Here is a 27,857-nt window from a genome sequence, read left to right as displayed (position 1 = left end):
GTTTTACAGTTCTCTTGCATATTTCAGTGAAAAGACTTAACGACTGCCCAGCAACTTACAGATTCTTTTTGCAGACCCAGCACAGAGCTTTTTACATTATTAAGAGACAGGCATTACAAAACAGAAAAACAATATATGTCTTGCATTTTTGTCTCCTCCCATCTCCCCACCTCCTCCCCACTGCTCCCCCCCCCTCCCCCCCAAAAAAAAGAAGAAAAAAAAAAAGGAAAAAAAAAAAAGAAAAGTACAAAAGAAGACTGGTATGAAATACCCACTGACATTTTTAGGTCAACACACTTTCATAGTGTCTGTATGATATTCTGATACAACAAAAATAGTCAATCACTGCAATTTTTGAGATACCAGGAAGGCATGCTTTTCCAGAACGGCCAACTATAATGTGTTCAGTTACAATACATACCACAAAATATAAGAGTATTTGGTTCTCGGCATCTTTTTCAACAGTAGATGACAAATCCCACTTTCTGCATAAACATGTCAGACATGATTTTAAAAGTCTGCAGGTCGACAGTGCCTTCTTCCCTTCACTACCAGTATGCCTCTGAAATCAAAACCTCACTTTTCAGACATAATATGCAAAAAAGAGGAAAATACATCCCTGTAGTCATCACGAAGAGGTGCCATCATAAAGCTGATTACAGTGACAATTAGACTGAATGTGGAACCTTACAAGGCATAATATCACAAGCTTTTCAAGTCAGTTGGCAACATAATACCAAATGCCACTCAGAAATCAGATTTCAAGTCTTAGCATCCCTGAAATGTGTATGAAATTTTCTCATGGATTGAAAGTTTCTCTTAAAGATATAGTTTACAGTGCAGTGCGTTGGGGCACAGACTCAGAGCTGTCAGCCAGGTCTCCTTATGTTTTTCACACAGTGAGTCTCAAAAATCTACTGCAGATGAAAGTTCATATAAACTGCCTTCTTTCCAAATCTGTGCTTCCCTGTTGGGAACATATTCAGCAGACTTGGCTTACAGTACAGGATGTATATACTGGGCTTAATTGTGCCTAACAATCGTCTTGGCCAGTGGAAGGCATTTTCAGATGGGAAATGTGTATGAACATCTGTTACATTTCCCTGATTTTAACTGTTCCTTCATGGAGGAAGGCATAAAAATCAAAGCATTCATTTCTGCAGAAAAAAAGACCACGTACTCTCTTCAGTCAATCCAGCACAGTGTGTCAGTTAAAAATGGTACTCTGAGAATCCTGCAATGGATTTATTTCATTTCCTGTAACAGCAGTGTTCAAAAGGCTCGACTATGTTTTAACAACTTATGTCTACAAAATAAGTCACCACAGGAGCCAGCGAAGACAGTTTCCTAGTACACATTGACCAATGCTATAATGAAACCAATCCATCTATTTCTTTTCTTACAGAATGATTAGTTTCGAAAAATTTCTTTGAATCAACAACAATTTTAGGTAACCTTTAGAAGTATTTAGAAGTAAATCCTTACATGCAATGCTTTCCTTCATTTTATATTTAAGATTCTGAATGAATAAACAAACATGGAACTACCAGAGCCATGTCTGCAACCGCAGGCTTTTTTTAAAATGAATAGCAAACATAAGAACTGATTTGACAGGGGGAAATTGAGAAGGAAGAACAATTTGCCAAAGACCGGCTGGTCTTTCAAGGAGAACTGGGCCTAACCGTAGCTGCTGTGTTCCAGTTAGCCTTAAACCCTCTTCTGTTACTGGATCCAGCTAGTGATAACTGCTAGATCCTTCTCATTGTATCTAGGTAGATTTTTAATTTGATGAGCTGGTCACAGACAGGTTAAGATATTTTCAAGATTTCAGGTTTGCTTTATTCTAATTTTAGACATTGTAAGGCCAAAAAGACAAAAAAATATGGGTACAGCTTTGTGTCTAGACACAAGATTTTTAAAAATGTAATAATCAATAGTGTAATTTACTCCTGTGTTCCAGAAGGGGGGTGGGTGCTCCAATTACACTTAGTTTCCCTTAGTAAAAGGAAAGCGTGTGCTCTTTCCCATGCTCATCTCAGAACAGACTCTTGCATGACTTGTCACAACAGAACATGCTAGATTGTTCATTCTCCTTGTTCTATCTCAGGACAAGGTAGGAAAATTGCTGCACTTCGGAAAGTAACACTCAATGGAATGGAGATCAAATAGTGAAAACATGCTCTGTAGCTTGTACCTGAATAGACAGCTTTCCAATACAGGACAGTTTCCATGTACCGCAACCTTAAAAACCATTTAGTACTAATTAGTTATTACAAATGCATAACGAAATATAAGTTCTTTAAGATACTGAGGAGGAGACTTTTTCAAGTATGGTTCAGGCTCTATAGACTAAAAGTTTGTTGAGATTCTGTTAAAACTACCCTCATGGCTTTCTTAAGAATTTCTACTTTCTGTTTTGTATAGAAACAATCAGCATCCTCTTGCATCCGTTTTTTTGATGGCTCTAAATAGTACCTAAGTTTTGTTATGTTTTAAATAACTGGAGTTAAAAATATTTTCATTGAAGTACAGCTGTAGAGGTTTACTTTCTCTCTGTACCTCAAGTGTTAGCAAGATCAAATTTCTTTTTAAAAAAATTTATTCAAATGTTTTTCAGAACAATTCCGAGTCAAAGAGAAAGAAAACATAGTAAATATGAGCTTATTTTATCAAAAATAGGCTTTTTTGTATTTCTCAAAGTATTAAAAATGTATCTCTAATCTCTTTTTGCACAGACAAGATCTAATACCTCAGAGAAACTAAAGAAAAAAAATACTAAAAAGCTGGTCATTTTATGTACCATAAAATACGCATCCAATACTTAGAGAATAAGAAACCATTTCGCATAGGGGTGTATACACCTTCAAACCTTCTTTCAGATAACTGAAGCAGGTCCCATCTTAAGCACTCAGTTCAGCATCCAACTGAGCCTAATCACCTGAGCCACACTTAGAGAAAAAAAAAGTTATCTCTAGGGAGCAAGGAAGGACTTCTCAGGTTTACTAATTCACTAAAAGTCAGTATCACACGGAGGCTAGTAGGGAAAAAAAAAAAAGACCGATTCATTCTGTATTATTAGCTACAAGATCATTCACAGATGCAGGAAGACCTGCTTTCCCTCACCTCTAATCACCTTTTATTTCTCAACGAAATGTCATCTTTTTTTGCTTTTGACCAACTATGTGGTTATATCTTTTAAAAAGCCTGGGGCGGGGATGGGGGGAAGGGGAGGCTTTTTTAACCTGTTCTTCTCACTCTTTGGAATTCTCACATATGTTGAGGTTCTGATTTAATATAATTCTAAGATTTTCTCTAGGATGGAAGACAAGTAAAATGTTTGGAAATTTCCTGTTTTCTCTTTCTTGCTTTCAAGTGTCAATATGATTTGCTTTCAAAGTCTTTGAAACACACTTGTATGTAGTACCACTGTCAGTAAAAATGATGACAGCTGATGCATACCCGCACAGTTGCTGGTAACTTTCAGAGAAATCTATGTATTTGCAATTTGGCAGCCACTCTCTTACCTGGGTTAGATGTTTTGCAGTTTACATGTCTAAGACAGCTGGAGATGCATTTTACTGTATTGCTAGATATTCAAATGTTACAGATAAATAAGGCGTCACAGACATTTATCACAGTAAAACAATATATAAACAACCTACCAATTTCTCCTCTATTACTTTAAAATTTTACTAATTAGCATGCAGAAAGACATTACATGCTTTTGAAATAGTGTGGCAAAGTAAGAACAGAGACATAACAAAAGTGTACTTCTAGCTCTACAAGATGAAAAAGCACTGGGGTAATGATCAGTCATCAGATTTTTAATCTCTCAAAATAAATAAAAAAAATCAGCATAGCCCTGATCAGTTCACTGCTTTATAAGTTTTTTTAGCTTTATCCTAATAAGAAATAAGTTGCTTTTCCTTAAGGATACTTTCCAATAAAGTCTTAATAACATTTCCTTGAAATGCACAATTTGTTTTATTTAATTCAAAGGCCTCAAAGAAAATCTTAAAAGACAGAATATGAACCATTCTGACTCTTGAATATATAGGCAAGAGACTTTTACTCTCTTCTCAGCTTGATCAGCAATAAAACAATATGTAGATGAAAAAAAAAAAAGATTCTTTACTGATGTAATAAAACCATCAGAATTAAAGACAATTAAGTCATCCTCCAAACTATCTAGCTCATGTATCTCTGGCCACTAGAGGAAGAGAAGGCTTCAGGGTATCAGAATTTGCCCTAATCCACAATAATCTGAATGTCATGAAACACAAATGGAAACTCTAACACAGAAAATCTACCTGGATCAAATTCCTATTATCTATTTACAATGTTCGTGACCTGCCACTACACTAAGGAAAAAAAAACAACACCAAAACCCACCAAATTTTTCAAATTATCTGTGAACCATTCTCATGCTTGTAAACTTAAGACAGCTGTGATACCTAGCTGACAAATATTTAGCCAGATGTGATTCCATCACTCTCACCTACTAATAGAGTAGTTCAAATGCAATCCCCAATTACTTCAGCTGAAAGTATTTACAGTTTAAATGATTATGTCCTTACTATATTTTTTGCACAACCTGGTCTATTGAAATAGACATTTCACATTTTTACAACATCCTCTTTGAAACTACGTCCAAGAAAAGAGTTACCTGAATACTTCAGTTTAAAAAAAGGAAGCAACCAAATAGACCGAATAAAACAAAAGATGTATTTTAACTTGGTTTCTAACTTTAGCTCATGTAACACAAGATTAACCCTTACCAGAGGGTGAATAGGTAAAATATTCAAGCCAACTCCATAAAAATAATTGTTCTATATTTAGATAGACAAGCATATTTTTATATCTGTTGTGTATCACTCTACTGAAAGCAATAGAACTTCAAAGTTGTGTCTCCTGGCATAATCTGGCCATCAGAATTTTTATTACTGATGATGATGCATGAGTGGGGTGGGGGGTGGGGCAGGAATCAAATCAGCTGAAATTCCAGATCCTTGGAAACAGCCATATCAGCTTGCTGGCTCCTAGTTAGGGAAGCGAAATTAAATAATCTGCTTTTGCAGAGAATCTAAATCTTAAAAGTTTTGTCTTATTTAGGGGATGAACAAATAAATAGAACCCATCCTAATGAACGTTATTTTACCTGTAGAAGCTATTCTGTTCATACAAACTCAAATATCCTTTTATTTATTCCACTTAAAACACTGCAGAAGCTGCACCCATGAAGGCCCAGATTTACCCAGTTTCTTGCCACACTAAAACACTCCATTTGAGTGTATTATCCGACACACAAGCTAGTGACCACAATTATATATTTAGTGAATTAGCTCACTAAAATTCACTAATAGTGATATTACATGCAAAAGTGGGACAGGAAAAAATTCTGTGTCTGTTGGGTGTCAGCTGAAATCTTTCACACTTGTGCTGAGCTCAGAAAGAAGCCCTGATTATAACACAACATTGACCAAGCTGACAGAATAAGAGGTAATGCAGTATTGCTTGACTCATTCAAATTATGTTACGCATTGATTTCTGAAATAAAGGCTAGTGAGACAAGATTATGCAAGATGGGAGGAGAGAATAACCACTTGTTTCTTAGTCAAACTAAAACTATTTAGGCAGCCTATTCTTCTCACTAAAAAAAGTCTTTTTGGTCAATGGGAAAGATATTCTGTGGCATTGCCCCTCCTTCTCCCCTCTGCAGGTTCACTCACCAGGTATTTTAGGATATCTGCACTTATTAGCAAGAAACAAAGGCAGGTTAAAAGAAAATAAACTCTTGCAATAGCAGTAACAAAATACTTCCAAAGCTGTCTGTAGCCTCTTGAGCAAATGACAGGTTTCACAGAGAATACATGTTGGCTACATTGCTTGATCCATGTATCAAAAGGAAAAAAAAAAAAAAAAATTCTGAAGTTGTATTGCCAGAGGTTTAAACATTGATAACTGAAAATGTTTGTAAACAAAGTAATACACACCACAATATCCATCACTATCACCACCACCTTACATCTCCTATTAAAAGCAATTTTGATACACAAAGGAGAAAAACTTGGCAACTCAGACTGAGCAAGAGGAAATTTTAGATACACTCTCAAAAACAGAGCAATTTACACACAGGTGAAAAGTGATTGCAGTACTAAAACATTAGTCCTCCACTCAAAGCGCTGGGAGTACAGTACTAGTAATAGAAGACCCTTATCACTTGCAAAGACAGAGAACAACACAATCAAGCCGGAATAAATCTGCATCTAAGGTAAATCATCTACTTAACTGCATTTCAAATAGGCAATTCAGCCAATGTAAACAGAAATTATGCACTGCATTCCACCAGATTGTCATCTAAAAACAACCACAACAACTATAAACCACTTCAGGCAACATGGGAAGGATTAAAACCTCTCATCACTTCTATTTCAAATACATTATTCAAATAAAATCTACTAAATTACAGAAGCCTTTTTAGTCTAAGGTATGACAACATATCCACATCATTTTTCAAAACTGGACTGCCAGAAAGCATGATTTTGTAGGTAGCTGAACACACTAGCTTCTACAAGTATTCTGAATGTATTCAACTGCTAGCACTTCCCAATACAGCACTAAAACAAGTATTTTACAGACGGGTAAAGAGGGAACTGTGAAGAAGTCTGCAGAACTACTTTTCACAGCATATTCTAGGCAATTCTCTCACTTGGCCCTAAAATAAAATGGAACTGTCTCCAGATTACCTCTTTTCCAGTTGTCAGTCAAACATACCAAGTTAACCAGTTATGGAAAATCAGAAGCACAGATATAATCAAAATATCTTAAGAATAATTTAAGCTTAAGAATGACGTACTTAAAAGTACAGTAATTCCCAGTTTATTAAAATAGTTAATCAACAGCCATCAATTTCCTACTTTTCTTCTATGACCACCATACAAATAAATAAGCAAATAAAAGCAGAAGAAAAGGTTTTAGCTTAGCTGAGCGCAGTCTTGAACTGTGAATATAAACTTAAACCCTCAGACCTCTTAGAGCTGTTCTGGTCACTATGCTAAAATAAAAGCTAAAGATTACTGACCATATTCAGAAGAAAAAAGTCCTTTTAATCTTTAAAGTAGTGCATTTCATATTAAATAGAATTCTATTTAATATAAAATTAAGTCTATTCAGAATTTTCCAGTAGTTTACTGAAAAGTCTAAGTAATTTCAACGTTAATAATTTTTATAATAATTCATATGAACTCCTTTCTAATAATTTTTATAATAATGCATATGAACCCCTTTTTCTCTGCTAAATGGAAATTGAGACACCTAAACCAGCCATGTAATAAATAATTTAGCATCCATAATTTGAATTTGAATATATTGCACTTGTGTTCTTAAAATATTTTATTATAATCCTAACATTCCAAGTATCCAGAGCAATTGGAAAGATTTTATATACCTAAGACACTCAAAGCCATGAAAGATGAAGCTAATACGGAGACCTTGAACTTGTTATTCTGCAAAACGTATTATTCTTCTATGAATTGCAAAATAGTTTTTTTGATGCTGCACTTCCTAATTTTAATGATAAACAGAACTTTGTTTTACATGTTCATTCTAAGAACATGTAAGAGGGTGCAGTAGCACACAGCCACACTTCCCGACTCCATGGCTTAGCTGGACTTAAGAGTTCCCCCATAGGAATCAAATGACCATATCAAATTGGGATATGAACCAAGGGCAGGATAAGAAGTCTTTTCCGGGATTGCCACTTAATCCTCTGTGGCAATTTTTATCTCACCTGCCAGGAGAAACAGCATGATAGTTTTGACACAAGGTAGGCCTTGCTGTCCACAGCATCCGCAGTTGCTGGATTGCAGTACCTGCTTTGGTCCTCATGGCAGCGTAACTGTGACAGCCTGTGAAGCCGCCAGTACATCTTTTGTGCCAAGTCAGAAAACATTTCCCCACCCACATGAGGCATAATGCTATTTATGCATCATTTGTACTTTCATGTGATTTTTTTCCTCCTACAGTTTCACCCAGGAGGAAGAAGGGAGAGGAAAATGTATTTCACTTTTTCTTATTAAAAAATGGGTTAAGAAATCATAGGCAATAATACCACCATCATTCTAATAAGTTTTTTTGAAGGTATATTTATTTATTGGAATATAAAACTAAGCTTGCAATTATATTTGACATAATTTGATACATTTTGACATATCTGTAACTTAGAACAACTCCCTTCTCTCTCTCCAAGAACATATGCATTCCACTTTTCATTGTCTCACTGAAACACATGATCTCAGTAAGAGGAATACAAATCTTCTTAATAGAATAATACATGCAATTAGGAAAATACACATAGCTGTCTATCTAAAGTCTTTCCAGAGATGTATCCAAAGTACCTGCCCTTTTGTGTTTGTCCTAAATTTCCCACATTCCAGTACTCTGTAACAAGAGGGTGTGACCAAAGCAAGCAGAGGATGCAAGATAGAGTTTACTGATGAATTTAGGAGGAAAGGCTAGAAAAGGCTGCACATACACAGCATAAACTAAGATAATATACAGCACTTGAAGGTGCAGAACCCGTGAAGACTACCAGTCCTCCACAGAGATCTGAGCTTTCTCGTCAGCCATGTAATACAAAACACAAAGAAAAACCAAAAGAGTCCCCCAAATCTCAGTCTACATTGGTTTCACATGCAATCTTGGTGTAAATCCGATCGGAAATGATGGGGAATCCCTAATCAGAAATACACCTACTTTCTGTAGAAATCCATGCAAATAAATACATTGCAATCTTATAATCCTCTAAGATGTTAAAACAGCCTCATATTCCAAAATACTTCAGGGTTGGCGCTCTCAACCTGCAACCCACTAAAAACGTTTGCATAATCAGTTTATCAAGGCATATTTTTGAAGAAAATTTCCACTAAAGGTCTGAACATTATGTAATTACTGCTTAGAAGAGGATGATATAAATATGCCTATCAAGTGTCCTTTGCATTATTTATTTTGGATACAATACTTAGGTTTACTCTAAGAGACAAACAATAAGCATTCTAGTATCATAAGCTGACTGCAGATACTGCAAATGCCAATACAAACTTGGGGTGAGAAAGTGGTTAAACCATTTAATGTTTTAGTTCACCCACTAAGACAATAACTCAAACATTTGTTTTGTTTCCAAAATGCAATTTTCAGCTACGACATTAAGGAGAGGGAGAGAAGAGGAGAGACTAGAGAAGTATCCATATGAAGAACACTTTTCAACTGTACCTGTAAACATACCTATTTTTTTGTAGAACAATTCTTATTGCTTGACTATTTTAGACCTATGCTAATGGAGTAGCACAGGCCTGGATATATCTTTCTAAGGAAAGAAAGAAAGAAAAGAAAAAAGATTGAAATAAGGCATCCTGAATTTTCAAAGGGCCCTTTCTTCTAATCTATCTGCTTGGATAATGCGTCCAGAGTGGCATTTTGTAATGACAGCAACTTTCCAACAAATCAATAGTTATTTAATTCCCAACAAGCTCTCGAGTCCATTAAACCTGATTACATTCACCCATTTCAGTTGGGTGCAGTTATTTTTCCTACACCGGCACTTAATCTATAACAGGAACTTATGAGAACTTTCAAAAGCAATTTCAACATCAATCAGCATAGAGTGAAAGGCACGATTTGCTTGTAATTATTTATTGGACAGGATGGCACAGGGTCTGACTGAGCTCTAGTGTCTGACCTTCACCCCCAAATTCTAACGGATATGAAGGCCTGCTTGATGTTTTCAAGTGTGGCACCGTGTCTCGCTGCATAAAAAAATAGCATCAGCTTGCATGTCCTAGAAGACGCAGTTTTTCAACACCTGATAATGGCAATGCTATATTTCTATTTTAGACATATGCATCTGATATTAAGCCGAAAGTGAAGAACACAACCCAGTCTTTGATTACTGAATGGACCTATATGGAAAAAAACCCTGCTTTGTGCTGTGATTGCCCCTCTACGCCAGCTAACTGTTGTAGTAAAGGAGCATAATGAAAGTTTGCCTCTCCTCTACAGTTAATTTAACTGATCACTAGCATGACACAGAAATGCCATAATACACGTGTGTGTCTCTCAACCCTGTTAATGCATAATATCTAACTACTACCACTTATAGAGTACACTGTTGGTTTTTTAATTTTGTCAGTGCTCAGAAACGTTACTTGAATTCTTTCTTAATGTCTTCTAATACTGTAAACAACAGAATACTTTTTGCTTAATTGGTGTCTACATGTTCTATTCAAAATCCTAAGTCTAACAGCAGAAAATTCAGTAGTACCACTTTTTGATAAAAATAAAATAAATGCGAAACCAGACAACACAGACAAATCTAGTAATTGCCAGTTAACTTCTAAAATACAGAATTCTTGCCCTGAAGCAAGATCTTACACTTGCAGGGTTCAAAAGAATTCATACGATGTGCATAAATATTCTGTGAAGGTGATACATTTCTATACACACAAAAACACAAACCCTTTTTCATTCAGTGTGACGCATAATATATGAATTAATGCATATTTAACACTATTCATATTTGCTGTGCTAAAACACTTAACCTAAAAACATCATGGTAAGTTACTTTGTCTTATGACCTGCCGTGGGAATGCTGACTCCCTCAGAAACCTAGAATGGATAGCAAATCCTCTGCCCTGTGGTCAACCTCATGAAGCAAAGGCATGAATGTTAAACAGCAGACAAATCAATACAAGCAAATATAGCTCAACTACACCATTTATTCAGCCATGAGAGATGTCAATACACAGATTAGGGTGATCCATCTTTTTGATTTCCTACTGTCTTCTCACTGACTACATGAGAGCTTTTGCCTGTATTAAAAGTGTTTGCTTTCTCAACCATAAAAATTCCAATTATTACTCTAAGTGCACTAGAGTTAAGTTGCTTGTTGGAAGTGGCCTTGCATTACCTGAACAAGTCCAGCGAAGTATGGTGCTGCCGGCAGAATCATTGGCACTCCATATGGATGTAGCAAAACTCCTTGAGACGACAACATGGTTTAAGTGATAGTATTACTCCCACTAAAGCTAAACACATCAATTGAAAGTTAAGGGAAAATCTATATACCAACTTCTTCCAAACTCAGAGCTAGAACCAAATAACTTCTGTCAGGGGCAAAGCCCACATCAGCTGTAAAAAAAAGAAAAAAATTGACGTCAGCAACTCTTAATGTTAAAATTTTCTTCAGAGACAACAGATAGAGACAACAGCTGCAAACCTAACTCTACCAAAAAAGGAAGGGGCTATTTTGGGACCAGCTTAAGTAACATGACTAACCAACTACTCTTTATCAGTTTAGATTTTTAAGTACTATACACATACAGATCAAGTTCCGTACAGATCTACCGATTAAAATTAATTTTCCTATCAGTTCCGGCATATACATGACAACAGTTACTATTAGAAGCCATTTAAAAATAATCAGGTTTATCATGATTGCATAAATAAATGTTTCCCTGTATTTATAAGCTGTAAAACAATATTCATGTGAGAATTTAAACATAAGTCTGTTACATTGGGTACATATTCTATTTTGATTAATTATATTTTTCTTGCTTATTTTGAATATTTGAGCTAACTACTGCAAGCTAACTACTTCTATTAATGTAAATTATATTTTAATGGCTTTTCTAACCTTTCACAACATCTATGTTGTTACATTTATCATAGCTTTTTTTAAAAGAACGAATTTGACCTTTAGAGTGTCTCATACCTGTTCTCCCATTAAACTTACACTCTTAGTGTAAGAGACAAAAGAATGAAATTTAGGCTGGTTTTTTCCCCCCTAAACAAAACAGATTTGCTTTTTAATGTACTGCTTGCAAGACATTCTCTTCCACAGCTAATCATTTTCACTTTAGACAAAACAAACTTAGTCATTAACACCTGTTTCACGTGCAATGTATCTTCTATTGCAGATATGACTAATGACAAAATTACAATTGAGCAAGACTTTTTTAATTCAATAAAGAATTAGTTAAGTGCTTAAAACTTCATGTCACAAGTCAAAAAAAAAATAATCCTCTCCTACAGTCTTTGAATAACCAGGGTGCTTCACATCACTAATTTCAGCTACTTGATTTTGTTGCATAATTACTTTTCCAGATAACTAATTGCAGACAAGATTTGATGTGATACTCAATTATTTAATGTCACATTTTGACCATCGTGAAAGGTTTTCAGTAATTGATTCTCATGTATTAAGGCAGTGATTTAGAAATCTACCTTAGCAGCTGCATGTTGGCCCTCATTACTATCAGCCTTATACCATTTCTAACTTTAGATGTTGAATTGTGACCCTCTATGATGCTTTTTTGAGAGACTGCCAATAAGGATTGCAATTGTCACATGATCAAGTGATGTTTACCTAGTTCCATCTCCTGTTACAGAATCGCTTCACTTTTCTATTGGAGATAATGCTGTTCACACTGGTTATCTGACTATGCTTAGCTATTAATCATATTTCTTGCTCTTTTCTTATTAAGGAACCAAACCCTGCAGTTTAATTATTAAGCACACAGTAGGCGGACACATCGTGGGTTTTGCCAAAAGATTTTTATAAATTCCAATACAAAACCAGTTATTAACTTTCATATAGAAATATACAAACAAAAGGTACATATGAGAAAGCCAGTTGCCATTACAACTCATTTAAAAGTATTTAATTTCTTTTTAAAAAAAGTTCATTTTAACTATTACATATTTGTTTGGTCTAATAGAGTGAGCTGCATTTTAAGGGAAAGAAGATTTCTTTCACCTAGGAATGGAGATTATAAAATGGATTCTGCAAGCTTTACTCAAATGACTCCAGTGGGACAACTGACATAAATAAGGATTGTTAAACTGCTCTGCAAAATACTTAAGTCTTTTTTTGTTTCAGCATGTTTGTATTTGATAGGACATTAGAAAATTTAAAGAGCAAGATGATTCGTACAGGGGAGCATGGGCTTAAGTGAAGTTTTTCTGTGACCTGTTTTGGGACAGTTTTTGCTTAACATTTTCATTAATTATTTTGGCACAAGGCAACACGCCGATGAAATTTCCTGATGACAAAGTTGGAAGGTACTGTCAAGACTGAGAAGGATAAAAATATTATACAGAAAGAACTGCTCAACCTTACAGACCGCATTAATAGAAGCGGGATGAAATTCAATAATACAAAATGTAAGGTCATGCTTCTGCTAGTAACAGAAACTTCAGTTCTAAACTCAGGAGGAAGAAAAGCAGGACCTCATTGCATCTGTTTAAGGAATTTGAGCTGCTAGCGCGATGCAAATATGAAAAGGCAAATTGTCAGTATTTTTTATTCTTTTATTTCTTTTATTTCTCAATTAATTTCTTAGAGGTACTTCCAATAGCATACAGTTCTCTTCATCCACGTTACAAAAAAAAGGTCAAATTCACCTACAAAAGCTGTAAAGAAAGTCCTTTTTGTGTTGTTCCGGGAAATGGAGCAACTATGTTGTAAGAGGAACCTAAGAAAGTTTGATTTGTTTATCCTAGCAAAAAAATCTGTGAACAGGGGAAAAAACAGTAGGAGGAAGAGACTGTTTAAGCTAAGGACAACCCTGACACACTAAAAATCCAGGAAAAACTAGTTATGAATAAATTTAGGCTGAAAATATTTTTTCAAGGTTTTTTTTTAACGTATTTTGGTGTTGCCTAAGTGAGGGTCTAGAGCAGCCTTCCAAATCCACAGTAAAAAAAGGATAGCTTATAAAAGAAAATTATATGATGCCAATAGTAGTGGTAAACTGAACTCAGCAACTGACAGGAGGACCCTTCCAGTTCCTTTGCAAGCAGTGTAAACATTCAAGAATAATGACAATATCAAATGTCTAAAAAGCAATTATATTCATTACATTGCAGATTGTAATATATAAAAATAAACTTTGAAAATAAACAGTAGTTACCTGTTTTAATGAAAGGATGCTTTGCTTGCCTCACTATAACAACATGCTTCTAAATGTATAGCTGTATGGCACTCCAAATCCAAGCTCTGACTTTCTGGTTGGGCTCTTTGATGATGTCCCATGTGTGCACCAGCTACCTAAGTTCGCACAAACCTCTGTGAATCAAAACCACAGAAGTACAATACAGCTTTACTTGCATCTCCGCCCCATGCCAAATTCTGAACTTACGCCAATACAACTACATCAGCTTCACCAGTTTATACCAACATATTTGTTCTCCCTCCCAGCCACACAAAAAGGAAATTTGTCTTAAGTTTTACAGTTCACCATTAGTTAGCAGTAATGGTCACTCCTGTTCTGCAAGAATATATTGAATATATGAAACTTGACAAAAAAGAGTGCTGAGGACTCAGAGAATGAGCCAGAAGAGTATTAAGTACGCTAATAATTCTGTTTCACTTTAGCAGGACCTCTAGCATGATTACAGTTAAGCATGGGCCTAAATGTTTTTGCTAGGGCAAAGCCAGAATGGTCAGTACCATGCATATCAATCACTTGCCTGAAGCCACTGGTGGTGACAGTACTTACTTCCTGCCTACTCCAGCATTCTTAGTCCCTGCAAAAAATTAACTATGTGTGTGGGTGGAAAAGGGGAGTTCATCTATTTTAAACTATACAGCTTTCACTTCCATTACATTCTAGAAAACTATAATGCTGATAGAAAAAAATGACATGTTAAGTCATTTTCAGTATGTTAATGGAGGGCATGTTTCTTTCACCTATCTGTTTCCAAAGCCTGGGTTTGGGTTTTTTTTTTTCATTGAAAGTTTTCAAGGATTTTCTGAAACTGAAAACTGGTTTTAAAAATGAAAGACAGGAGAAAAGAACAAGAAAACAGATGAACACTAGTTTTATATATAAAATATATATACGGAAATAAAATAGACAATCTTGTTTCATTTCTGCAGAATTTTGCTAAAAGGCAGGTATTATTTATGAAAAGCTGGTTTTAAAGGTGAACAGCATAGGTTAAGCAAGCTAAGGTAGCAGTAGAAGGTCACAAAATATGTAAGTATTTCAGGCCCAGCAGTCTAGCCATAATCAGCCAAACAGAACTGAAGCTACTGACAGGAGTCCTCTACTAGTGATTTCACTGCAGTCTTGCTAAAAAGTCATTTTAAATGGGAAGGAAAGGGAGACCACCGTAGAGTACGGATGCACACAGAAAGCAAGCAAGCCAGAACTCCGGAATTCAGGCAGAACAAGAAAAATGAAAACAATGCAAGAAGGGCCAAGGTTTTGATCCCACCTGCATGTAATACCTATATGGCACATTAGACAAGGATGAAAATATTCCCCCAGGCAAAAGCAAATGCCTAGTTTTGCTATGGTTCAAGGTAAAAAGAGACTTCAGCAACTTCCCTGGAGTTACATTGCCTGGAAAAGTCAGATCCCTGCAATGCAGTCATCAGCCAATCAATGACAAACACTCTAAACAGATCCTGACAGAAGTAACCTATTTAGACCATCTTTCTGCCAAATAATTAATTCTTCTTAACACCTGTATCTAGTTAAGAATACCACAGACAATGGTTTTCTTCCAAATGCTGTACAACACCAGCAAATTTCAAGTAATTTCTACTTCCTTGCAACATTGGCCCAAATTTATCATCTCACAGATCATAAATAATTCAGGTACCACTCTGGCACTCTCTTCATAGTTTATCCTGTGTCATATTTGATTCCTTTAAGCTCTTATTCAAGCCTCCCACTTTCTGGCCACCTTTCCTATTCTACAAGTGCTCTCCATTTTCTCTTTAAGATTTCTCAGTGGTTTTGGAATAAAGGAAAACCCAGAACTGAGAGGATTAAGTAGTTTCCAAGTCTCGTGACTGCTTCCATCATCCACAGCAACTTTAGATTATTGTCCCTAAAAAACTATTACCAGATAGGTACCGTGCATGCTCTGAAACAGAAGGTGAGCTGCCACTGATTAGCACCGCCTGAGGTAAGTAAGCCCAGGCATTAAATGAAATATTGGTAGATAGAAAAAGCTATCCTATATGTCTTCCCCCACCCTCCCAAACACAACTGCTGCCACTTTTATAACTACTACACTTGTCTTCCAAAGACTATTTCCACCTTTCTGCAAAACCCGTTTGGGACCAAAGGCTCTTCTAGGGCACCAGAAGCACTATCCAGACTTGACCCCTGTCCTCAGCTGCTGTTTCTATTCCACTCTTCTCAGCAAAGCTTGAAGTACATGTAGGACCTGTTCATGCCAAGTGTCAAATCCCCAGCCAACTCCTCTTATACTTAACACAGAACCAAAATACAACATGGATATTTCAGCAACTTTTAAAGTAGAAAATATCACATATACAAATTAAAGATATCTACTGACCTCGTACCGACACAAGCATGGAGGATGCTGTCAGAATTTGTCAAGTTTATTGAGCATCTCAGTCTATACTAGTATATAGAGCAAGGATATAGAAACTATTTACAAGTGGGAGAGTCCATCTTTTTCAATTATGTGGAACACTTGTGGGATACAGCACATTTGGTATTAACACATTTTTCTTCCAAACTTAAAGCTTCTATTTGAAAATTACATTAGCTCTTAGGAGCAAATTAAAAACTAGCTGCAGATCAAGATGAACCTAGCTGATTCTTTCAATCAGAAACCAACAATGCTTCAGTTCCACTGAAGTTCAGCTTTCTAGCCTTTTCTTTTAAATACACAATGGTGGCAAATTTAGAGATTTCAAAGATAAAGAAAGATAAATAACTATAGTTCTGCTGATTATGAGAGGATCAGACAGAACCACCTCACACAAAAAACTTAGCAAGCATATTTGGGAAACAGTTTGTAGCCCTAGAAAAATCAAGGCCTTCACATTACAGGCCAATTGGTCTCACATTATTTGAAGTACAGTATCTCCGCAAATGTTGGTCTTTGAGTACACGGCAAATCCTTTTTCTTTGGTTTGACTAACTCCAAACTTTTTTTGTTGTTGTCAGTACTGTGCACTGCTTCACCTGCTCCTCTAGTATCTCACTGGCTAAAGAATAGCATGCTTTCTTTGTGTTTCTTTTGGAATGTTCCCACAATGATCACTTCTCCTTTCCCTCCTTGCATTGTCCCACAACACATCCTTTTACTACCTCAGCAACTATACGGTACTTGTCATCACATTCAAGGGCTCACTTCAGCCTATTCTTACCCTAGCTACTACTGTGAACAACTGAAAGATCAGTATCTTCTTCACACTGCCTTGAATATTACTAGTGCGCCTTCACTTCCTAACCACACTTGAAGTGGCATCAATGCTTTCTCCTTTAATTTCCTGATACCAGGTAAGAACTTCCTATAAACATCTATGAATGTTCTCTTTCAGCAAATAAAACCTCCTCTTGCCAGAATGCCACACAAAAACATTGTCTGAGGGATGAACTGACTGCTGAGTAGCATGACAACCAATACCCCTGTTCCTCTGCAAGTCAGCTATACATTTGTATCCATCATAAACTGTAAATTCCTTTTGAAGAGAACTGTGTCTGGTACAAAGAGATCATCACCTATAACAGTAACATGAAAGAACACACACACAAAAGGTATACATCTACTTCGCTTCGCTTTTTCAGGAACATGTCAAAGCAGAGATTTTTACATAAATGGCTTGCCCTCTTCTACATCCTTAGAAACCTTCAGTTCCTGCTTAGATTGCTAGAGATACATGTTTGTCTCCTGATAGCAGATAGACTGATTTACCCTTCAGTGAATCACAAAACACATTCAGTTACATAGGCCATAAATGTATGCTAAAGAGAGGAAGCAGGTTAAAAAAAAAAAAATAGAATTAAGGGATGCCTCTGTGGCTGGACTTCCCTTTGGCTACCACAGAAACATAAGGATGCGTCGTCATCCATATGTATCATGGCACAAAACCAGAGAACAATCTGTGAACCACTAGTCCCCTGAAAAAAAAAAACAAACAAATAGCTATAGGTACCTTTTGAATTATCTGTATTTTCATACGAATTAGAAAGATTCTGAATTGCAACCAGCTTTGTCTTTTTGTGCCAGCATTCATGTCAAAATTAAAGCAGGATGAATCTGGGAACTTCAGTTATTTAATGTGTTAAGGCAACGAACTAGGAAGAAGGATAACATTAAACTGTGCGAGAAGTGACACAGAAAATCATCTTCTCAAGCTACAAAAAGTGCAGCACACATGGTTATGCAAGCCATTTGTAGGACAGCTTCTTCAATGAGCAGCTTCGTGGGCCTGTACAATTCTACTTGTGAAGGGAGTTTCTCTGTCTCCTATTGTCCTGGACCACTCAAAAAAGTTAGCTGCAGAACTGAAGGAAACTACTATTGCTTCAACTACCAAGAGTTGATTTTGACATGCATACATTACTCCTTATTCACACCACCGAAGATGTGTTGCAAAGGTCTTCCCTATGTTTCTTATCTCTTAAGGAGCACCGCATTGCTTTCCTTTTCTTAGAGTTCCATACTGGCTTTTATTACATAGTTCCTATCAGCTGGATAGCGTACCAAATCAGTTGTATTTTCACTGTTGGCTTCTTTGAGAACAAACTCTTTCCCATCTCCAGGCCACTTCAGATATCTTTCACTACTCTGCTCTTATCTGCCATTTCGTAAAAAGTTGAGATAAGCCTCCAATCTATGTGAAGTTAAGCGGTTTTGAAAATTTTGTATGAAATGTAGACAGACACTTTCAAGAGCTCATGTTTGTTTGACATCATGCAGTTACATAGCCAAACTACTGAAAATGACATACATCTTCTAGTGGCATAAATTATAAACAGTATCACATATATCTTTATTTAAAAAAAAAGCCAGGCTCTCTCTCTATATATGTATTTCACAAAATACGCATTAGTGTCATACTTTCACATATCTCCCTTAATGTCATTCATTTAATCTTCTCTTTCATGTGCTGGATATAAGATGCCCAAGAAATCTGTATTTTTGCATGTATTTTGCCAACAGGTAGGAGCAGGAGTAATCTTCTCCTTGGGGTACATTCATTTGCAAATACAGACCAGCAGCAACAAAATATATTTTTCCTTGCAAATCAGGAACAGACTGACTTCTAATCAATATCCACTCTTAATGAATCCTATTGATATACCCAGGCAATGCCAGGATAGATCATCATCCATTCCACATAGGATTTTTGCCAATACTTGAGCACACAACCAGTCTCACTGGCCATCTTCTAGTTGACCCAAACATGCACAAAACAGGATCTCAGGAATATAACAGTGTATCCTAGAACAGACAAGCTACCTGCCTGTCACTGTCATCTGTCAGGCTTTGGTTGTGTGGTGATGATGGATAACCACATATTTTTATTGCCAAATCTGGTCAGACAGACTTCTCTTTATTGCTGTTGTCAGGCTACTCTAACTACTGTATCACAGGAAGCTATGACTTCTTGACCCCAATTAGCACATTCATTATTCATCAAAGTACACTTTTCATTTGCTTCCCTTGGGAACAGCAGAGTATCACTGTAGGATCTTTCAATACAACTTCACCCCCTTAATACACTCAGGAACAGCTACTCATTCTCCTGAGTGAAGTTCATATTAATAGGACTGTATGGTGAATCAGGAGATTGTATTAAATCATGCCTCCTGCCTGTATAAATACATCATTCAAGCACCCCACTATGCCAAATGCAACGGTTTGATTGCAGAAACCAGCATCGGGTAGGTATCCCAAGTGAGGAGGGTGCCCTGGAGAAATAACTTATCCAACCCCCAAAATAATAAAGACCCTACATGTCTTTAAAGGGATCAGTGGGAATTTCTGTTCACAGCTGACAAGTTTTATATCCTCCAGAGATAAAATATTAAGACGTGAAGGCATTAGATGTAATCCAAGCCACAATTCAGCTCTATTCAAGACATTGGCAATAGTTTTTAAGTACTGAAGTTTAGCCAAGAACTACAAGCTAGGAGCATCTGAGGCAGGCAGGATTTGGCTGAAAGCATTAGAAGGCAGAGTTGATATGAAGTTTGCCTCCAGATCTGAATACCACAAAGTTAAGAAAGCTTTTTCAACTTCATTGCTACATTATGTCTGAAGTCAATTCAGTCTCACAGGTATCTCCTAATGCAACTGTTTGGAGACAAGCTTAATCACACGTTCAGCAATTGAGCCACTGCTCCTAAACTCAGTCTGATGTCTTACAGGTAGCTGCTGTGCATGGCCTACCCAGCCAACAGCTCACACAGGATAGGAGTGCCTGCCTTTTCCTGAGATAGCTCAGATCTCTTCTGCCCATAGGCTGAGGGTCTGTGACTGAGGTGAGGTCAATGTGAGTGGAACTGCTCTTGTACTCTCTGCAGGCACCTTCACATACTACTACACAGTGTCCTGGTTTCAGCTGGGATAGAGTTAACTGTCTTCCTAGTAGCTGGTACAGTGCTGTGTTTTGAGTTCGGTATGCGAAGAGTGTTGATAACACTGATGTTTGCAGTTGGTGCTCAGTAGTGTTTAGACTAAAGTCAAGGATTTTTCAGCTTCTCATGCCCAGCCGGGGCACAAGAAGTTGGCACAGGACACAGCCAGGGCACCTGACCCAACCTGGCCAACGGTGTATTCCATACCATTTGACGTCCCATCTAGTTTTAGGAACTGGGAAGCGGGGGGGGGGGGGGGGGAAGGAATCACTACTCGGGGACTGGCGGGGTGTCGGTCAGCGGGTGATGAGCAATTGCCCTGCGCATCATTTGTACGTTCTAATCCTTTTATTACTACTGTTGTCATTTTATTAGTGTTATCATTATCATTATTAGTTTCTTCTTTTCTGTTCTATTAAACCGTTCTTATCTCAACCCAGGAGTTTTACTTCTTTTCCCGATTTCCTCCCCCATCCCACTGGATGGGGGGGAGTGAGTGAGCGGCTGCGTGGTGCTAAGCTGCTGGCTGGGGTTAAACCATGACAACAGGAAAACTACTTTGAAAGAATAAAGTTGCCTGGATTAAGCTTCAAACAAACCTTCCTGGTAATAAAGAGATCTCACCTTAAAGAATCATATCATGGGTTTCTTTCCTCCCCTGCCCCAAGACCTGTTAGACAATATTCTACTTATTCATTATACATTCCAATCCTAAATAACTATTCTACCAAACAGATTATTTTCTTCAACAACCACAGGGGATACTGAATTCATGTGAATATTTGATTTCTAATAACCTCTCACAACAACTTCCTCAGGACAATGTAAACCTACGGGAATTGTGCTACTGATCAGAGTTAACGGAAGAGGATAGAATAAGCACTGAAGAACAGAAAAACCGTATACTGTTCTATCAATGCCAGACGGCAAGAGCCTTTCCTGTCATCCACTTAGCAACTTTTTTGCTTTTGGTTAATTTGATTTTATATTAGAAGGGAAAAAAGAAAGGATGGCCTTCATAATCTCACCTTCATTTAGGTTTTAATCAACCTTTGTCAGCGCCCTTGGAAGGCACCAGCAAAGGACTGGTATAAATTTGTGCAGAGAAGGAGGACAACAGAAGAGGATTATTTCTATTTTTATTGAAATCAGTACTTTAGCTGACTTTAGCCGATATTAAGGCTATTAGCTGGATATGAGTTAAGATTTTATTGCTGCAAGAAATAAGATAAAGTAGTCTCCTTCTAAGACCTGAGATGTAGCCAATTCTCTTCCAGTTTAACATAGGAGGATCAGACAAAAAATTTAGCTCATACTCTGACTTAGAGCATCTTACCTTTTCTCAAGATTTTTCAATATTGACTTGTCCCTTACCAGAAAAAAAAAATGCAACCCATGATACTGTTTAGTAAAAAAGCAAAACACCAAAATGTGTGTTACTGACCAGGAACAAATGAAAATAAGAACTGTAATATTGCCCTACAAGTTTTGACTTGTATTGCTCAACAAACACGAACTGCACTGAAAGTTTATATTCTGTTATTCCCACAGACATAACTTTTGCACATCTGGATCATAAATGCTATTATTGGAACATCTCTTTGGTATTGCAATGACAGAAAAGTGCTACATAGCTGCTTCTACAGAACTGTCAGATTTCAGGATAATTAATGAGTCAACTGGGACTAGTGACTTCTTATAGAAATTATTTTCAAAGGCTTTTATAATTCCCTCAGGTTTTTTCTTAATGATAGGTCTCCTTCGCAGACTGCTTCCTTAGATGCTTCTGTAATCTAGTACTAGTGCATAAGCAGTGGAAATTAACAACTTTTTTTGTTGTTTACTGATCTATTTGGCCATTTGTAGTACTAGTAAAAGAGCTAAATTTCCTGAATTCTTATCCTCTACTGCTCAGCCCACTTGGCTCTTTAAGATCATACAAACAGAATACTGAACAGTTTACGGAGTTTTGTGCTCCATAGCCCCAATTCCTTGTGAAGCTATGCAAATCACCAGCATCCACCACTATCACCAATCAGACTCCACCTGCTCTAACTCAGCTTCCTTCATAAATCTGTGAAAATAACTTTCCCTTAGTTTCCCTAAAGCAGTTTCAAAGTTCATTTTCCGCTGGAAGCGGGCACATACCGCCTGTATCATTTTAGTGCAAATAAGTACTTAAAACTATTCGCAAGCAAAATATACAAGAAAATGATGATGAGAAAAAATGCACATAAACTGTACAATGCATTAATTTTACAGCAAAGCCAAGGATAACATCTTTAGTGGAAGTCAATAAACTGTGCTGATCTACCCCAGCAGAAATTCTGATCCTAGTTTTCTCTCCCATTAAAATCCATCTCTGCATTGCATACCAGAAAAAAAGGCCGTGAATGCTCCATTCCCACGTATGCATTTGAAGACACCTGCATGGTTTGTTCAGTTGTATACAAACACATATGTTTGTTTATAAGAAGCAGTTCCTAAGAGACACACCCTACCAAACCATTTAGCAATAAACATTATAGGAAAAACCCAAACAAAACCACAGTTCCCCCCGACCCTGCAGTGTGTTGCTGGAAACACCTTGAAAACAAAGTTCCCTACAAACAGCATTACCCTGGCATTCCTTCATTCTTTTGAAAAAAGTATTTAGAAGTTCCTGTTTGAGTTTCCATTTGTCACATTTGTGGAAAGTCAAAACTGCAAGTGTAATCCTCCAAATTTATTGAAGAGCATTTACTGACACTTGAAGGAACAGATTTGAAATCCCTGTTTTACATTCACACCTTTTGCTGCTGAGGCACGTGGATAGGTGAGAGGGCAATTATGAAGTACTTCTAACAAGCCCTTGAAGAAAGAAGTGAAGAATTTTCATTCTATCCTAAAAACTGAATGCCATTTTGAAAAATTACATTTAAACAAAGGCCTGGAACATCAGTCCTACATGACTGTTCATAACGCATACTTTTCTGAGTAACTATGGTTGGGTTTTCCCTCCCCCCGCCTTTGAATTCAATTCTTTATGTATATACAAGGGGTAGTTTAGTTCATATTAAAGTGATATTGAACAACATTTCAATGGAAAACCTGTGTACATAAGACAACCAGATTACATTAACAGCATTTCAAAGGCCTCGAATGTACACATGTAAGAAAGAGCTCTAGATAGCTGTAGCTCTATAATGGTATAGAGCGGCAGCTCAACAGACATTAAGATACTACAAACTCATGTTCTTCCTTAAACATTTTTGATAGGTGACTTTCTGCAATGATAAAAGCTACAGAAAGCCTAATTCTAGGATTTGTTCATCATTAGTGTCTGGAAAATTTTCTCCTACATTTTATTTTTGAGGCCAAAACAATCACATGCTGCGTAGTTGGAAATTTTCAGTGATTTACCTTAGTCCATCCAGAAAGAGTATAGTGGACATCAGTGTTACATAAAGAAAATTAAAACAGTTGACAGGTACATTAAAACAACAACAAAATTCAAAACGGATAATGTAAGAAGCACTCTTTCAACAGGAAATCCATTTGTAGAAGAGTCAAGTTCTACAGTGTTGTCTCCCTGCTCACACAGTACAGCTTCTCTTGGCCAGAGAGTATGCATGGTTGTTCTGCCCTGAGTAAGGTCTGTCAGAGTAAAAGTAGTCTGAGCATTGCCTTCCCCAACTGATGCTCTGGCAACAGTGTAAACTTTTACTCAAAAATAATTCAAGTTAATTAATACATTTCTGTAATCAGTAAGAGTTCATCAGTAGCTGTTTCAGTAATTAATGGAAGGTAATACACATTTCTAATTTTTGTATTAGCAATCACAACTCAAGAGCATTATTTCAATATAAAACGTATGGCCAAATCAATTTAGTAGTGGCAAAATCAACTTAACCCATACGCTATAAACCAGAAATTCACTATTAAATAAAAACTGCCCGAGATCACCACGTATTTTTAAATGGAGTAGCATTTATTCAACCAAAATAAAAGATTGTTGTGCAAATACTAGACAACTAATTACATAATATACCTTTACAAAATTACATAATATGGGTGCAGCTTGTTTCCCTGTTTTCTGTTTGAAAAATAGATTGTTTAATAACCCATCAAAGCTATCTGTAAACCAAGGAAACAATAGAGCAGATGTTGACTGTTGTCTTGTGCCTCACAGACATAATTAAATACAATGAAACACTCACCCACCCAAATAATAGAGGACAAACAAACACAAAAATGGTACTCTATAAACATAAACCTCATTTACTGGGCACCTGTCTTATATTAATCTGTGATATTCAAACCAGTGATGAAAATGGAAAAGAGGGTATTTATCTGCCTTCAGACTACAGAACAAACTACAAACAAAAAATTCCTCTTGGTATTAAGTAGCTTTAACTTCTGCAGCACTGACTCCTACATTGTTGACTTTCATAAAGCTAGGAGGGAACCATATTTTCTGTTGTAACAACACCAGGACAGGGCAGTCACATTTTCTGTAAGCAAAAGCTCCATGAATCAATGACTCCAAATGATCCAAATAGACTAAAAACACTGTGCCTGCTGTGTAATACAAAGTCTTAAGATTCCCCTGAAAAGCCAGATTCCCTTTAACTGCAAAACATGTTCCCTGTAATTATTTTCTAACACCAATCCCCCCACCCCCCTTGTAAAACAATAATGGAAAGTAAAGATTAGATTCCATAGGTATCAAACCAAGTGTTTACTTTCTATGAGTGTCCCATAACATTGTTTAATACTCTTTCACATCAGAAATTAAGAGCTTTTTTTAAAGCCATCCTTCATCTTCATTTCTATAATCAAATGTAGATACCTATTTTGTTTCATAATATCAATATCGATCCACTATTTGAAAAGAATCGTTATGTAAATTAATACAAAACTGAGTACCCAATCCTGCAGTTGCTATTAGAAAACAAAGTTTCCAGATAAAAAAAAAAAAAAAAAAACACACACTTTGAAAATTAACACTTATATTTATTGCAAAAGAACATGGAAGCTTATTTTTGCTAATAAAAAATTATCTTGATTTTAAAATGATAAATGCTTTAGCAAGTGTTATTAATTTTTTTTTTTTGATAAAGAATACAAAATTGCTTTGTTTATTGCAAGCATATTTTGCCTTTACATTTTATTTAGTTATTTCTAAGAAACAAGACAGAATATAATGTGATCTGCATCTCTTTATGTTAATAAAACCATGCTAGCCTCTTTCCATAGATAACACCATAAAGCATAAATACCAAATGGAAAACAAATGGAAATGTAATGCCACTGTGAAGCAAACCAATCAACCTTAAAACAGCTGAGATAGATCTCATCCAGTAGTTCATTCATTCTTTATAGAAAAGAAATGAAAATATTCCTAGGTGAATCAGATTAAGAAAAAAAAAAAAGAAAAAAAAAGAAAAACCACCCTCAGCATCTCTGAAAGGTTGTAAAGCACGAAATTCCTTTGATTTATGAAGGCAGCATCCACCGCATTGAGCAAAACAACTCAGCATGCTGGGACCCTTTTACCTGAAATTCCTTTATTAACACAACCTGGCTCTGCTAGTGAACAAAAGCAGTGGTGCGGTGTGTATAAATCATTAATACTATGCCGTGCAATGGCTGAATTTCCTGTGTGAGCTGGAAAGCCTTCCTGCACAACAGGGATTTTGGGGTTGGAATTGGCTGCTATGAAATGTACTTCATCATTCTCCGTGTTTGACGCTTCCCAATAGCTTTGTACTTTTCCTCTCCTTTTTCTCCCCCAAGCCCAGCAACTGCAATAGAAATTTATTGGATTTTATGTCTGCAAATAAAGGAAGAGAAAAGAAGGAAAGAAGCAAGCAAGCCCATGTAGAAGTAGAATCCTTTCCCCTTGATTTAAAGCCAGGTTGTGTTTAAATGAAATCTACTACTAATGAATAAATTTAAATTTTTTTAAATGTTTAGTTTACCAATTTGAACTGAAAAAAACTACTGAAAGTGGGGCTACTATTAACAACAACAACAACAAATTTAAAAAATCAACTATCACTGAAAAGGTGACTTCTCTCCAAATGAAGTAATTTTCCATTGGAGTTTTTTGTTTGGTTGGTTTTGGGGTTTTTTGAGAGCAGGCAGAAAGAAGGGCAATGTCTGGGCACAAGGAACTTCTGAAGTTAGCTCTATCAGTGTTTTTACCTTAGGTGTACCAAAAATCTTTCCAGAGACCAACAGGCAATTTCATGTCTATGTGCTAAGAATGGTATTCTAAATGGAGCTGGAAAAGATGGTAGCAGTGGGAAAGGAAAAATAAACCAAAGCTCTTGGAATTGCAATTTCTGAACACTCGCTGTATTTTTGCAGTGACACATGCTAAACTTGGAGAAGGAACATCAAAACTACTTATCTTGCCTCTGAAGTACATGCAATACAAGAATAACAAAGTTGAATGTTTTTTCAAACTTTGAAATGAAATACCAAGTAGTCTTTATAAAACATTCTGCACTAAAATATTCCTTTGGGGGCTACACTTAGAAAAACATAAGGGTATGACAGAAAGAAAGTAATGCTGAAAAGGTCTCAAACCACATTATAAAGGTAACTAAGGATACAATCAGTCTTTCAGCTAGGCCAGGGCATGATTCCGAATGTATCAAGCATCAACACCACCAACAAACGAATTTATCGCCATCTAAGCAGTAAATATTTAAGACACTTGGAATGCAGTTTTGCAAAAGTGAACGAGCTAAAGTCAGAACAGGGGAACATTCCAGTGTGCCATTTTACACTTATGCAGCCATCCAGCAGACTAAAGATTGCAAGACTAAGCCTGCAATGCATGCAGAAGTCCCTCTGCATTACACAATAATGACATTCTGAACGGAAATAAATGAAGCCCCTGCAGTGCTATTTTGTCAGCTTTTGAAAGTAAATAACTTCGCTTCTGACAGGAGAGAGACATTTTTTTCCTCCTTCTGCCATAGAGCATTAATTGAGCTATGCAGCCATGTAACATCCCAGAGATAGGACTAATACATGACAAGGGAAAAAAAGCTTAAGAAAGGAGGGGACACCCGTTGAGTATATGGGCTGTCTGACTTCTTTTCACCCCAAAATTTTCACTCTAGCTCTGTTTTGACAAGATCTTATTCTCTGGGAGAACTTTTAACAGGTTTTTTGTCTCCCTCTGTAATGCTTACTGAAACTTATTTCAGACAAACACTTTCAATTCACACTGTCTTGTGAAATATGGTGCCGTTATGAAACATAAGCTTATAGTTTAAAACTCCTTATCACTCCTTGATTGTGAAGAAACTTTCATGCCCACAATGAATACCTGTAATTAACTATTTAATTTATAGAAGGCTTACTGGCCATAATAGAGATAATGAAGACAGCTATAAAAGAAGAGGCTATGAGAAGCAAAACAAAGAAGCAGTCTTCAAAATTAAA

The 27,857-nt window shown here is 36.5% G+C and overlaps 1 protein-coding gene across 24 annotated transcripts in view; it reads right to left on the bottom strand.

The window, feature by feature from the left end:
* The window catches only part of RBFOX1 (RNA binding fox-1 homolog 1), a 1,352,985-nt gene that overhangs the window by 261,812 nt on the left and 1,063,316 nt on the right, over positions 1-27,857 (bottom strand). For 4 of the 24 annotated variants that reach the window (XM_049791534.1, XM_049791544.1, XM_049791543.1 and 1 more), the window contains exons 2-3: positions 13,968-14,122; positions 10,964-11,184 (exon numbers count right to left, since the gene is read on the bottom strand). The exons of 19 other annotated variants lie outside the window; for them this stretch is intronic. In XM_049791534.1, coding sequence (XP_049647491.1) covers positions 10,964-11,050 — 87 coding nt within the window. In that variant the 5' untranslated portion in view covers positions 11,051-11,184; positions 13,968-14,122. The remainder of the gene's footprint in view (positions 1-10,963; positions 11,185-13,967; positions 14,123-27,857) is intronic. One more of the 24 variants, XM_049791535.1, reaches the window with a different exon arrangement.

This window comes from Accipiter gentilis, chromosome 33, assembly GCF_929443795.1.
Source record: "Accipiter gentilis chromosome 33, bAccGen1.1, whole genome shotgun sequence".
Classification (NCBI taxonomy): domain Eukaryota; kingdom Metazoa; phylum Chordata; class Aves; order Accipitriformes; family Accipitridae; genus Astur; species Astur gentilis.
The sequence above is the reverse complement of the archived record's forward strand: the minus strand, read 5'-3'. Positions and strand labels throughout refer to the sequence as shown.